The sequence below is a fragment of the Carcharodon carcharias genome, chromosome 5 (assembly GCF_017639515.1).
Source record: "Carcharodon carcharias isolate sCarCar2 chromosome 5, sCarCar2.pri, whole genome shotgun sequence".
Taxonomy (NCBI): domain Eukaryota; kingdom Metazoa; phylum Chordata; class Chondrichthyes; order Lamniformes; family Lamnidae; genus Carcharodon; species Carcharodon carcharias.
This window is the reverse complement of record NC_054471.1, coordinates 122,942,695-122,957,960: the sequence shown is the minus strand read 5'-3', so window position 1 is coordinate 122,957,960 and position 15,266 is coordinate 122,942,695. Positions and strand designations below refer to the sequence as shown.

Genomic DNA, 15,266 nt, shown 5'->3' with positions numbered 1-15,266 from the left:
GTAAAGCACAGAGGCAGGACGGTTCTAAGCATACACAGGGTAACAATGCAGCTGATATAGCAGCTTAAGTAGCAGCAATATCTCGAGATTCATTGCAAGAGTTAGAAAGTATAGTAATTCTCATTCAAAAATAGAAGATGCAGCAACTCCTGTTTCAGTAGTTAAGCCACTTCAATGTGAATATGACCCATATCAGGTTGTTATTTATCGGCATTAGAAAGGTCAGCCTTGGCCTGCACCTTCTTCATGGGCTCAGAAAACTCTTCTTTCCTCTTAAGGTTTCCCTTGTTAATGTATAGGAAAAATCAGAATCCAGTAGTGTGTGTTCCTCTTGAGTTAGGAGATGAACCTTTGTTCATGATTTTTTGGCATCTGACAGGTGGTCATTATTCTGTTGACTACCTCAGAGAAAGTTACAGCTACTGTGTGGTGACCCGAGTTAAAGGAGGCTGTAAACCTTTATGTTGCTAGATTTTTGCTGTGTTTATAGGTAAACCCTTTGCTGTGTAATTAAAGGGCTTTCCTTAGAAGTCATCTCCAGATTGACTTTATAGGCCCATTGCCACCACCACAACAAAATTTTATGAATGCACCTGTGGTCATTGACCCGTTTACTAAGCGGATAGAGGCATTTCCTGAAGATAAAGGCAAAATACTGCGGATGCTGGAAATCTGAAACAAAAACAAAAAATGCTGTAAAAACTCAGCAGGTCTGACAGCATATGTGGAGAGAAAGACAGAGTTAACATTTTGAGTCCGTATGACTCTTCTTCAGGGCAGGCATTTCCCTGTCGATCAAATAGAGCACATACTGCTGCAAAGATATTGTTAAGCAACGTGGTGTGTAGGTGGGGGCTTCCCATTTCAGGTAACTCACTTTTCAGGGCAGATCTTTTCTAAGTAACAAGAGTTGATGGGAATTTGGCATAAGTTGCGTATAACTTATCACCCACAGTCTTCAGGGATTGTTGAGCATAGTAATAAAATGTTAAATGTTTTAAACGTAAAAATATTGAAAAAGCTATGTGTAGCTAACCCCATTCAATGGGGAAACATGTTACCTCTTTGCTTGATAGCGGTGAAGTGAACTATAGGGATTCACCTTATCAGGCTATGACTAGAAGATTAATGAGGGATCCAGGTCATTTGATATTTACTGGTACAACTCCTCTTAATGTGTAACTCTAAATGGTTGGAATAAGTTATGAAATATATGTTGTAAGTTAGTGAATTTATAGCAAGGAATATTAGGAAATCTAAAGACCATGCTAAAAGGTATTTTGATCAAAAGGTCAGGCCTTTTGAGTATCAAACTGGGGATACAGCAATGTTCTATAGTAAGAAAGAAAATGCTTTTGATATTAAATGAAGGGTCTATTCCCAATAGTGGAGAAGTTTAATCCAGAAGTATGTTTTATAAAGGTTTCCAATGCTTTCAAAAGGAAATAAGAAAGTGACAAGATGGTGTCATATAAATCAGATTAAAACTGCAAAAGAAAAGATACTGCACTTTCATCTTTTTCAGATAATGTGAAGTCTTCAAGATCAGGGGCTTTGAAGAAACAAAAACAGGTTTAGTGATGTGCATTTGTAATGAGTATTTAAAGGGCGAGAGAATGGTTTCTCTCAGCCTCGAGGTGGGGAGCCTGTGAGACTTCACCTCATTAGCACAATTATGTAATTAGTAAGGCTGAAATTATCAAATTATACTGTACATAGGCTTAGTGATGAAAAATCTTAATTTTTATGTATTATTGGGATGACCCATGAATTTTGGGGTGTGTTGTTAAGAAAGCCTGAAAGTTGGCATCTCTAAGTACTGTGGCTTTAAGAAAGAACATGTGGAATTTGGGAGTGAGCTGAAGTTATAGCTAGGACACATCTGTGCTCCAGTGAGTCTAGCTTATCAGTAAAGAGAAGCCAAAGCTACAATGCTGATTGCCAGGACCATTGCAATGTTCTAGGGCCTCTGGTCAAAGATATAAGTTTTGGTTTAACAGTTGGAAGGGAAACCAAAGTTCCAATGCTGATTTGCAGGAAGGTGGTCTGAGGGCTTGAATTAGGACCTTCAGTTAGAGATAAAAATTAAGGTTAGATTGTTGTGGGGAAGCTCGGAGCAGTTTTTCCATTGGTCAAGAGTTGTAATATTGGTTTATAAGTTGTTAGTTATGTTGATCCAGGTGCACATACTTGTTGCAAACATTGCAAAGCTACCTGCAAAAAGGGTATAAAAACAGGGGTGCCTCACTGAGGTCTTTGTACTTGCCAAGGGTTAGCATTTGCCAGAGGACATATGCCAGGGTGCATTTGACGGGAGAGAGAGTTGGGAGTGAGGCACTTGCTGGGAGAGCACTTGCCAGGAGCAGGGCACTTGCTAGGAAGTTAGTATTTGCGTAGGACATTGCCAGTCGGCTGATATTTGAGGGGTTTCTGTAAGAACCCAGTATTAGGTTTAGTTAGTGACTAAAGTAACTGTCACAGCCATAAGATTCTGGTATCAGAGGTCAGTGGATCCAGTATAGACAGGATTACCCGAGTTAGATAGATAGATAAACAGAAAGAGAGAGAGAGAAATAGAGAGCGAGAAAGAGGAAGAGGCAGAGAGAGAACACTCAACAGGCAGCATTTAAGGTGGACTGGAAGCATGAGCAGATAAGGTAGACTGGAAAGTCATGGATTGAAAAAGGGTCTACTAGATTTGAAGTCTTAAAGCTGCAAAGGGATTTATATGTATGTTAAGAGTTATGTTGGCTAAGCTAAAATCTCAAAGGATGTAGTGAGTCAAGAGAAAGACATCAGAAGTCCCAGGATCCACTGAAAAGACAGACTGATGATAATATTTATTGCCCAATTAACTTTGTTAGTTTGCATTCTAAATTACTATTTGTCCTTTTTGCCAATATCATTATTCCTCAGCAAGAATTTTCTTGCCCTGGGGTTTATTATAGCTCCCAAATCCCTACAAGGGGATTATTGTATGATGAGAGATTTAGTAGACCAGGTCTATATTCCACAGAGTTTAAAAGACTGAAAGATGATCTCATTAAATATATAAAATTCTTGAGGGGCTTGATAAGGGAGCTGTAAAAAGGATGTTTCCCCTGGCTGGGGAGTCTAGAAATAGTGGCCACAGTTTCAGAATAAAGAGCTGGGTATTTAGGACTGAGGTCGAGGAGAAATTTCTTCATTCAACTAGTTATGAATCTTTGGAATTGTCTACCCTAGAAGGCTGCAGACACTCAGTTGTTGAGTATATTCAAGGCAGAAAGTGATAGATCTTTGGATACTAAGAGAATAAAGGGATATGGGGATAGTTTGGGAAGGTGGAATTGAGTTAGATAATCAGCCATGTTCTTAGGGAATTGCAGAGCAGGCTTGAAGGGCTGAGTGGCCTACTCCTGCACATATTCCTTCAGGCTGTATCTCATTACATGGAGACAAGTTTTATCAAATTAAGTTAATTGAATCTGATGATATATGTAAGTCTGCATATTAATCTTACTGTGTAATTAAGCTACTTAATGATTCAAACCAAGCTTGCATCATTTACCTGTAATTGGGATCACTTTCAGAAAGATTGAAGGATTACAACTTGAAAAAACAGAAATCCTATGCAGAGCACAAGAAGGATTTCATTGTTGCACATCAGCTTTTTGCTGTTGTAGAAGCAGGTTACAGGCAGTGTGATTCAACTTCTAAAAAAGTAAGATTCTCAAGACCACTTGCAAGGTTGATTAATGCCTTTGAATCCATGAAGGTACAAAGGCAGGGCCACTTTTATTATTGACATTTTCCACTCAACAGCATTCTGCAAAGCTAAATTGGAGGATTTAGTTTTAGAGTTAAATATGACTATCTACTGGGTCCTGACACATTAGTGCCTGCTTTCATATGAGAAAGCTAAGTTTCAAGGTGCACATGATCTCACCACATAGCTATTTGAGTCTTTTACAATATATTTACCTCATATTCCTCTTTGAAACCATAACCCTCTGATGTTTTCATCAAGTTAATATGCTGCAATAGGTCTGCAACACGAATAGCAGGATGGAGTTGGCCAGTCTGGTATGGAGACTCCGTGGGGTCACAGTGATAACGAGGAACATCTAACAACCTGCTTGACTCTGCTGATACTGTGTGGTTCTCATCTAGGTAAATAAAGAATAATTCATTAAGTGCACAACTTCTCTATAAATTGTCTGGTATACAATCCAGTGCTGGAGGTAAATTATGTGCAATTTTAGAGATGTTGTTGTAAGACTCAAAGAAACAATCTTACAGAAGCAGAAAGAAAGTTTGAGATGGATGTGATTGAAGTCTTGATTCGCTTAACTCTTCCACCTATAAAATTTCTACTGGAAAAGCATGATGAAAAGTTATAGTTCAAATTAATTCAGAATCCAACTTCCTATTCATAGCTAAATAAATGATTATAAACCCCTTGGGGTTGACATCCATATGTGCAAAATGCCTAAATGAGTTCTATTCCATAGGCTATGCTCTGAAACATATGCATGCATGAAACTTTTCATGCAAGATAGTACAACTTAGAATTCATCTACTCTAGGCGTCAGGACTAAACAAAGAATGAATATAGAAGTATGCATTATTCTCTATTAGGCACGTTTCACTATTTATTTCTACTTCTGTTAAAAGCAGTCTTATGGTTTAATATAATCATACACCTGGCATGTCTACAAGGGCATGTACGTGACCATCTGAAAAAAATATGTAAAAGTGGCTTACATTTAACATTAGATGTATCCAATATCATAATATTGCTAACAACATAATACTGTGAATGCAAGATTTCTTTTCCTAAAATCTGTATCTCAATAACAATCGGATGATTATTCAAGCCAATTCTCTTCAGATCCTGTGCTTTGCACAGTTATCAACTGACCACTCAAAAGAGGACATTGCAGTCGTGGAACACTCCATTTCAGGGAAAAGTGGGAATAGATTGAAGAATGAAAGGCAAGGATCCATTCAAACAGCAGATGCACATTATTTGTACTTCAATATTGACGTGCATCTGAATAGCCATAGGTTCCTAAATCCTGTCTCTGCTAGAGAATTCATCGACAAATATACATTTGACCATATTGTATAGTTTCTACACATTCTGCATCACCTATAACTCTTTTGTTTTGCAAAATACAATACTCACCAGCAATGGGCACTTTGTAGAATAGAGCAGCAAAAAAAAAAACATAAATTAAGGTTCACATATATATTTCAAAAAATTAAATGCATAATATAAATTAGTACCATTTTAAATGTACAGACCTAGAATTTAATATAAACAATATTCTTATTGTCTGACTCAGTTAAACCTTTTAGGGCTGAATCCAAACCAATTTAACAGGTTATATTTATTTTGCTCAGCGGTTGGTTTTTCAATGAAATAAAAGCCATGTAACAAACAAAACAATGTACTCGCAGGACTGATGTACACGATTACATGTAATGGTAATGTCACTGGATGAGCAATCTAGAGGCCCAGGCTTATACTCTGGGGGTGTGTTCAATCCCACAATTGCAGCTGGTGGAATTCAAATTCAATTAATAAAATCTGAAATATAAAGCTAGTCTCAGTAATGGTGACCATGAAACTACAATCGTTTGTTGTTAAAAACCCATTTGGTTCACTAATGTCCATTAGGGAAGAAAATCTTCTATCCTTACCTGGTCTGGCCTACATGCGACTCCAGACCCAGAGCTAAGTGGTTGACTCTTAATTGCTGAAATGGCCTAGCAAGCCACTCAGTTTAAGGGCAATTAGGGATGGGCAACAAATGCTGACCTTGCCAGCAACGCCATATCCCATGAAAGAAGAAAAAACAATTCCAACATAATGTCATCGCATTGCAACAAATCAAGCACCTTTTAGTTGTCATTTAACAGGATTGGGATCTTGTCCTGAACTCTGTGGTATCCTATTTCCTTTAGCAGCTATTGATCAAAATACAGTTCTAGTTATTATTTTTTGCACTGTGTGCAACCAGCAGAAAATGTACATTATGCAACTGCAATATTACAGCATTTAGAGAAGGCCAATGTGTAGTGACATAATTAAGAACAATTAACAATTTTGCCACACTCAATAGCAGATACTGCCCGAGCACTACATGCAACACCACATGACCATGCGCATAATATGGAATTGCAAAAAAAAAAATTTCAAAAAGTTCAAAAATATTAAGATCAAGTCTGAGGTAGTTTGTCAGAAGAACAGTTTTGCAAGTCATCATTCAAGTAAGGATTATGTGTACAAGTTATGTTGCGGGTTAATTCAAAGGGCTGCATAACCATAATAGAGTTGTAGAACATAACAGCACAGGAGGCGGCCTTTTGGCCCATTTGACCCATGCACAGTACATTACAGTCAATCGCATGATTTTATTTATTTTTAAAAATCTTGGCATTATTGCCACACAATCCGCTTACTATCATGCATTTTGGAATATGCCATAAAATCACCGATGTTCAGCAATTGAAAAGCACAGCTTCTGGAACTTTACATTTATAGAGTGAAAAATTACATCAGAAATTGAACTATGCTAAAAAGCAGAGAAAGATTCCACCATTCTCTTCCCCTCAAACTGGCAAAAGAAAATAGATCAGCAAAAATGACACATGCATGTTGCACTTCATGTATTTAAACGTCTTCTTCAGCGTTAATCGAATTGAACTTCACAAGCCAAGTTTCCCTTGATTTTATACAGTAGAATATTGCACATGTGCATACCATGAGCGGAATTTCACTGGCCCCTGGGTAGGAGGCTACATGGGGTGGAGGCTGGCAAAATAGTGAGCCACGTCGGGATGGCTCCCTGGTGCAGTCTTGCCACTGGGTCATTTTACCAGTGGCATGACTGGAAATGGAGCAGCTGTCTGCTGTTGGCTGCTGGGTAGCTATTTCAATAATTAAAGGCCTCTTAAGCCGCCAGTACCACTTCCCCTCCATGTGGGGAGGCCACCAGCTGCAAGGGGGCAGAATCTTTGTGGCCCAAGGAGGGAGGCCTGGTAGAATAAATAAAAAAAACCCACCCCCTTGACTCCAGCACCACTGTCGGAACCTGCTTGCTTGGCCCGAGCAGAGAAAAAAATTCTTACCCTCCTGCAAGAGCACCTCAAAACGTAAGTGCCTTCCCATTCTCCTTGCAGCTTCATCTTTCAATAAAGCTATTTAATGCTTATTGATATGGCTCGTAGATTAAAGCATAAAATATCTTTATAAAACATGATGGCTGTATTGTTTCCACAGTCACAAAGGTCCCTACTAATGTAGATAAACAAAATTCTACTGCAGTATCACTTGTGGGAACTATAGTTTTTAATTTGGCATGAGTTCTTCTAAGCTAAAGGTTTCACTGCAATGCTTAGACATGGAAATTTCTCTTCTACTTTGTTAATTTTAAATACTGAAGTTGTATTAAAGGTATCCGCAGATAGTCTACAGATTTGGAATTTTGATTCCAAAACGGGCATATGACGTGATTGTGACATCCTAATTTGCATCCTTACTACCACTGTGGAAGAAAAATAGTCATCTTCTAAGTGACCTTCTGATGGCACCCAGATCTTCCTATTTGTGTGTAGCTGGATGCAGAATCTTAAAGCCCGCTTCCGGCCATCATTATCCGCTCGCAGCTTAGAAAGTTTGACGGCTTTTCCTTTTAACGTCTCCACTTTTCATTCAAATGCTTCATCAGCTCTTCTGCCTGTTTCTTGTAGCTTTTGGCTTCCTCCTGGAATATTGAACATTGCTGAGTCTTCTCTGCCAACTGGTTCTTCAGTTTGTTCAGTGATGTCAAATTCATTTTGCTTTTCTTCCAGAGGGATAAACTTTGGCCTGATGGATTCTTCTAACATGTGAAGATCTTTCAACAGATTTTCCTTCCCTTTGCAAAGCTCACTTACTTCATCTTGAGTTTTCCTGTAATTCAATAGAGTATCCTTGAGTTTCTTCTGCTGTGCTTCCATTCTGCAGTATAAGACAGGCTGCATGCTGCTGAACAGTTATGCATTCCTTTTGTATTTGATCTTGAAGGACAATCAATTGTTTATTTACTTATTGACCTTTTGCCAACTCACTCTGGACTTCAGTGCATCGTTCCCTTGCCACTGAAATTTCCAAGCAGTTTTTTCCTGAAGTAATATTCAACATTCTTTTTAGCTCCTTATGTTTTTCCATGACTACATATAGATTCTTCAAGGAGTCTTTCAGGATTGTAACTTCCTTGTGTGCCTTTTCTGCCTGCTGTTTTCCCTGACTGTACTTCTGGTTGAGTTTTTCCAACTTATGCTTTAATTTGCCTACAGTGGAATTGAGGGTGGTTATTTCCTCCTGGTATCTTTGTGTCATCTCTGAAATTTCTTCAGATCTCGAAGAGCTTGGTTCATTGAAGACTTCAGTTTATTTGCGTTTTCAAAGGTACATACTCAGCTTGAATCTTGTGCTTCAAAGCTTCCAGTTCAGCTCTGATGTGAGCATTTTCCTGTAGAATAACTTCATTTACTTTTTGCATGTTTTGCTTCATTTGAGTTACTCAGATAGCTTTCCTTCATTCATAGCCATCTGCTCATGCTGCACTGCCATCCGTCCCCCTTGCTTTGGGCTCTTTTGGTTCCCGCACTCTGGGGTTTTCTGGCCCCCTCCCTCTGCGGTCTCTTGTTGCTCTCTATCTGGGGTCCCTTGTTGCCCCTCTCTCTGGGGTCTCTTGTTGCCCTGGGTGTTTTATTGGGAGTTGCCCTCTTTCTGGGGTCTCTTGCTGTTGCCCCTGGCACTTTATTGGAAGTGTGCTAGATCATCTTCTGGGGTCTACAACTCTATAACTTGGTGAGATATTAAAAAGCTTTGACAGATATTTTAAATTCAAAATGTTGTTGAGCATTGATTTATATGTTGGGTATGGAATACTTCACCAGCAAATGAATCAAAGACAAATACAAATTTATCAACTTGTACTTCTTCTGATTCCATTTAATCTTGTAGTTCTTTTGTAAATTAAAAATTGTCTTCTCCAAGATTTCCACGCTTTGGTTTGGTTTAGCCTTTACCATAATGCAAATGTGTCTGGTTCTTCTAATTTTCCATAGACGGCGGTTTTTTTCCTTTTTTAGTTACTGCTTTAAATATTGTTACCGCTTCAAGAATTGGCAGTGTAGTAACTGTTTTTTGCTCTCAGGTTGTTTCTGCAGCTGTCGGTTTCTCTATATACGTTTTCCAGATTTTGGCAGGCTCCATGGCGATCATGGGCCTTTCTTTTAAAACTGTTTTAAACTTTTAAGGTCGGTGCATTCCTTTTCTGGGCGATACTTTGCTTCATTTTTAACTCCCGAATGACTTTTTTGAATGTCCTGTGGGATTTTTGGCAGGCTCGCGGTACAATTGGGGCCCATTTTTTTTTAAAACTTAAAGTGACAGCACTTTGTTCTTAAAATCTACAGTCTTTTTTAAAACTCTCCAGGTGCTACTTAAACTTTTGACTCTGTCAGCTCATTTTTACAGGTATTTTTTTAAACCGTTGTGTTTTTACTTGCAGCTGTCTGGGTGCTGAGCCCTTGGGACCAGCACCTATTCAAAAATGTAAGTACAGCTGCCTTTTGTATTTTTACTTTCAATCTCCTCCAAGCTGCACACCACCCCGACTTGGAAATATATAGGTGTTCCTTCACTGTCGCTGAGTCAAAATCCTGGAACTCCCCTCTAACAGCATTGTGGGTGTACCTACACCCCATGGGTGCAGTGGATCATGAAGGCAACTCACTGCCACCTTCTCATTGGCAATTAGGGATGGCAATAAATGCTGGCCTAGCCAGTGACACCCACATCCCCTGAATGAATTTAAAAAAACAATCTCGTTAACTGTGTCACTCAGGTTCTTGCAATTTTCCGTAATTTACTTCCACTCACTCTGGTGGATTCCTTACTTCCAAGCCTGTAGTGAAGCTTCTTCAACTTTTTCTTTAGGTTTTCTTCTTAGGTGCATGTCTCTCTAGTAGGCTTCAGTTGCTTTTAGTTTTCCATACCTTGGGATGCTGTTCTGGGTTCATGCATTTAGCTGCCACCTTTCATATCACTGCAGATTACCATGTTGGATTATGGTTCTCTCTCTGATGTGGTATCTTGCAGAAGCTCCCACCACTATCAACCCGTATTGTGCTACGCTGACAGCGATATCCTACTGCTGGCAAACATGTTGTAATATGGGTCCTTTCGATGTCTCGATGCTAAGATCTTGAGACTTGTATATTTAAACAGGAAACCTTTATTGTTAACCTTTAACTATTTACAGATCCCAGGTTACTGTCATGCATGGTGCTACCACCTCCATGCAGGCTGGCTGCTTCCAGAGTGTTCTCTCTAGTCTGTTCTCTCAGTCTATTACCATGTGAGTCTATACATCATACCGTGGCAGTGCTATTCTCCAGTCCCACATGAGCTCCTGCCCTGCAGTTCACCTTTACATGACAGTGGCATACAGTCATACAACAGGATCATAAAACACGTATTACATCTTTAGAAATGATCTTCTTGTGTGCGCGCGTGTGCGTGTGTGAGAGAGTGAATGAAGGAAGAATGGATGTTTGTTGCATATATTTTCAGGTGTTGAGAAATAAACGTTTATCCTTTCTTTTGATTTGAACTTACAAGAAAGTCTGTTCAGCATCTGTCCTTTAAAGTCACAGTACAGATAAAAAGATATTTACTGTGATCAGTCGAGAGATGGGACAAAGGGAAACATTATACAATGTCTTTGGTCCCTGCCACAAACTTCACTCCCTAGCCCCTGACTCCATCTCTCTCCCTAATAAATATTTGAGGTTGAACCAGACTATTTGCAATCTTACTATTGTACTTGGCCCTAGGATGAGCTTCCAATCACATATGTATGCCATCACTAAGATCCCCTATTTCCACCTCCATAACATTGCCTCACTCTGCTGCTGCCTCAGGTCCTCTGCTACTGAAACCCTCATCCACTTCTTTGCTATCTCCAGACTTGACTATTTTAATGCACATGTGGCTGGGATCCCATCTTCCATCCCCAGTATATCGAATCTCAAATGCAAAGAGATAGTGAATGTCAATTCTACCAAGATGCCTACTTCCAACTCTAGGCTAGAAAGAGAATGTCCAAAAGAATATTGGACATCCTTGCAGCAAGCAAACTGAGTGAGCCAAAGCTTTCTCTCTTATGCAAATGTTAGGGCAGCATTCACACTATTGAAATTCTTGCAAAGTCAGAAAACAGTACAGAGATTATGTGGATGTCAGTGATTGGAAATAATAGTAAAAGTAAAGTTTAATAACTAACAGGTCACCCTGATGTGTGGTATAAATCAGCGCAGAAAATATGTTAACATTGATGAAGAAATAAGTCATGCCAAAACTGTATTTTAAGAAGGTTTAAGCCTTAAAAAAAGACAACAGTTTGTTTGAATTCTTAAAGTACCAATATGTATTTTTTTTTACTCACTCTCCCATTCATTCCCTGATCCTGTTCAGGGAAATTCCTATTTTGTATGCAGGATCAATTTTAGATATCTATATTATTACTAATGTTTTGTTTGTTGCAACATCCCACCTTATGCTCGCCAAAGTAAAAATGTTTTCAAAGTCCATTGTTGGATAGAAAATTATTTGTGATTGACACATGTATTTATTACTTTTTCTCATCTCCCTCTCTCTCCATCATTAAACCACTATTACTACTGAAAAAAAAGCAGATCTCCTTCTCTACTCCATTAAACATACACACAGACAGAGCTTGTCTACATAGTTATTAAACATGCAAAACACACAAAGTCATGCATCAGTTGAGGATACAAGGTTCAGTCCTCACCTAACACAGCAGTCGGAACAAGTGGATCATTAGGCACTGTAGGAAAACATATCTCATGAAGAAAACAGATCTGCATCAATTATATTTTTAAGGTAGAAGCAACATATTATTTTAAACTGCTGAAACTTAGTACAAAGAAAATCACAAGTCGACTATTTTAGACTTTAATATTAGCTGACAAAAAAGACCAGGCTCACAGCTGCTTGTATCAATACATCAAATTTAGAAATGCTTTCTGCTAATATCCTGTTCATATTAAGAAGCAGTAGCAGAAAGTAAAATGTAGTTTTTTAATAGGATTCAGACAGATGGTCAATTATCTGGATGATTTAGAAACTAGACAGGTATTCATTACCAGGCAGATTAGCCAAGGAATTATTAAGGCTGCAATAGCATAATTGACTTTTGGTTTCAGCTTTGATTTTGTAATTGCTTGATAGAAATGACAAAAAAGGCAAAATTCCTTTTAAATTAATGTATTCAACAGTTTTTATTTTAAATACTAAGGCCACTAGCTTCTCAGTTACATTTTTAACTATAAATGTTGCCTTGCAGAGTTATTGATTTGTAAAACTGAGTAATCTTTTAAAGAGATCAGATCACATCACTATAAATCTTAGGTTCAATAATATGAAACTGAGATTTTCATCTATTTTTGCTGCCACTAATTGCATTTTAATTATTTTTAATTACAGAAATAGCCAAGCTTACTTACTGAATAGCAAAAATTGAGGAGCAGATGAGAGCAGACTGTGATGACCCAGTAGCTCTATAATAAAGCTAGAAACTCAAACTACTCGCAGCCATCTCTAACATCTAACCATGGGACAGAAAACTTCAGTGAGGAAACTCATTGGCAAAAGCAGACAAATAAATGTGCACAAACTGGTCAAGTGGCACTATGCTCAAACGCAGATATTCAGTTTCTAAATCCATTTCAAGATATAGGAAAGATTGAGAGATGCATTCATATCATGTCTTTAGCTGAAGAAAGCAGCAACAAACCACCTCTATGATTGAAGTGTACTTTTTAGTTGAAAACAGAAATGGAAGAGGGCCCATTCTACAGGTATATTTCATACTTAATTACTTAAGTAATGGAACTGCAGAAAGCCATGTGCTTAGAGCATAAATAGCTTTCTCTTACTTTTCATCATTGAACAGAAAGTTAGAAAAAACAAATTTAAATTATAGGTGGCACAGTTCTACTTCAGATATTTTAAAGAAAATAATTTAAAAGATGAGTATCATTTTAGAATTAGAAAATGTAATTTCTTCCCCATCACTCAATATTTTGCCCTTTTCTCCAAAGGCATGAGCTATTGCAAAGGTACCAGCAGGTCTCCAGTACCACAACCCTTCACAATCAGATTCATCAGCACTGGAGGACATCTCAGCCAAACTCGATTCTATTCTCACAAGACATCTATATGAGCACACTTTCCTGCAGCTGGAAAGAGATCAGCAACATGCACCATGCGGATATTTTTCTCCTAATTCAAGGGCATTTTGGAAATAATGTCTTCCAAACTTCTAGCTTAGCCAAGATTAACAACGTAACATTGACCTGGGACTTTTAAACAAGCTGGCGGGTACAGGCAACAGCCGAGCCACAAGAACTCCGTTTTTCTGTGGATTCTTCCTTAACTTGCCTTACCAGTGGATGTTGATAATTACTTTGCTAACTTTGATGTGTAAATTAATAGAAGTGAAGCTGTGGTTCGCAGCATCATTTAAACTTTATATACATCAATGCAATTTTTTCTGACTCAAGCAAGTTCAAACTAAACCACCTTACCAAGTCAGTTATCAGCACTTAAGTAGTTGCAGCGGTGCAAGCACTTTACATACCTTTAGTTACTACTTTTGAAATGTGACCACCGTTGCTATGAAATTAAATGTGGCTACAAGTTTGCACACAGCATGATCATGATCCCATATATGGTTTGAATTCTACCTGCAATTCATAACATCTACTTTTAGTACTTTACCTCAATTTGATATCTGATCATCAGGATAGCCGTCTGAGAGTGCAGCATTCCTTCAATACTGAAGAGAAATGTAAACCTAGGTCACGTGCTCAAGAAGCAGAATAGCACTTGATCGAAAGTAGGGATGTTTTATAACAATATGTAACATGACCCAAACTTGCCACCTATCTGCCTGCTACCATTTTTTTTTTACAGCAGTAGGCTACCTGCTGTGTCTGTGTCCCACTTTCAAGGAATAGGTTGTTTAAACCAGGCTCTCACATTGCAATTGAAAACCTGATTCAAATTTAATGCAGGTCTGTCAGGTTTCCCAGAGCCCGAGTAGCCAGGCAGCTAAATAGGTATGAGTGCAGATGGATGAAGTGGCAAAGTGTTTTTCTTTATTATACAGCAGGGGTGCTTGCCCTGGCCCCTCAAAAAAACCTTCCCCAACCGGCTCTCCTTCCCCCATCCCCAACCCTCCAAACTCTCAATCCCAAATCTAATGCATCTCAATCTTTCTTCCTGATCGCTTGTCTGCGTCCCCTACCACCACAATCTTTTCTAAGCCCCCTTTGAACTAGTGATCTTTCCCGGTTGTCAGAAACTACCCTAAATTTCCTTGACTGTGGTTTCTGATTGCAGGCTTCCCCACTCAGCAGCCAGCCAACCTCTCAATTTTCACAGTATGGCCAAGCACATAGCAGTGCCATTGAGCCATAAAAGCCATATGTAAACAAATTGCTAATTTATAAGTCCCTGTGCAGGGACTAAATATTGGCAACTTGATCAATTGTAAGGTGTTGATCATGCGGTTGGACGATCATGATATATTTTGCTAGGGATTTCACAAGAAGTTGATTCAAAAACTGTACAATAGACCAACTGAATTGGGAACTCTGCCTCATAAAAACAAACATATGTGGCCCACCAGTCTCTGCCAGGGGTTGTTTTGATGAGCCATCTACTCGAATGCCGTTGTCTTACTCACTCCTTTTATGAACAGTGACCTAACTCTTTTTTAAAAAAAATTGTGGATTCTGCTTCAACACTGGTTTCTGACAGAGGACCTTCCCTTGCAATCTTTTGTAAATTTGCTTTTGATCTTTTTGTGGGAGGTACAGCTCAGTCATGATCTGAATGAATGGCAAAACATGCTGGAGTGGCTAAATGACCTACTCCTGTTGTTATTTGAGAATCAACATTTCACAATTCGCTCCATTTAGCTTTAAATATACAGCATCCAATAACACCCCTGATCAAAGATTGACCTGAAAATCTAACTCTGTTCATCACTCCAAAGATGCTGTCAGACCTGCTGAGAATTTAAAACATTTTCTATTTCTGTTTTCATCCCCGACTACCACCTTTAGCTGATGAGAGTGATTTTAGTCCCTTGTTAGGTAAATTCAACTTGCAATGTGAATAGACAGAAATCCCA

The 15,266-nt window shown here is 38.6% G+C and overlaps 1 protein-coding gene across 6 annotated transcripts in view; it reads right to left on the bottom strand.

The window, feature by feature from the left end:
• Positions 1 to 15,266, bottom strand: part of ptprk (protein tyrosine phosphatase receptor type K) — a 673,497-nt gene that overhangs the window by 79,224 nt on the left and 579,007 nt on the right. For 2 of the 6 annotated variants that reach the window (XM_041187665.1, XM_041187667.1), the window contains 3 exons: positions 11,856 to 11,891; positions 5,171 to 5,182; positions 3,964 to 4,148 (listed from right to left, as the gene is read on the bottom strand). In XM_041187665.1, the coding sequence (XP_041043599.1) occupies positions 3,964 to 4,148; positions 5,171 to 5,182; positions 11,856 to 11,891 (233 nt within the window). The remainder of the gene's footprint in view (positions 1 to 3,963; positions 4,149 to 5,170; positions 5,183 to 11,855; positions 11,892 to 15,266) is intronic. The other 4 variants (XM_041187666.1, XM_041187668.1, XM_041187669.1 and 1 more) reach the window with 2 other exon arrangements.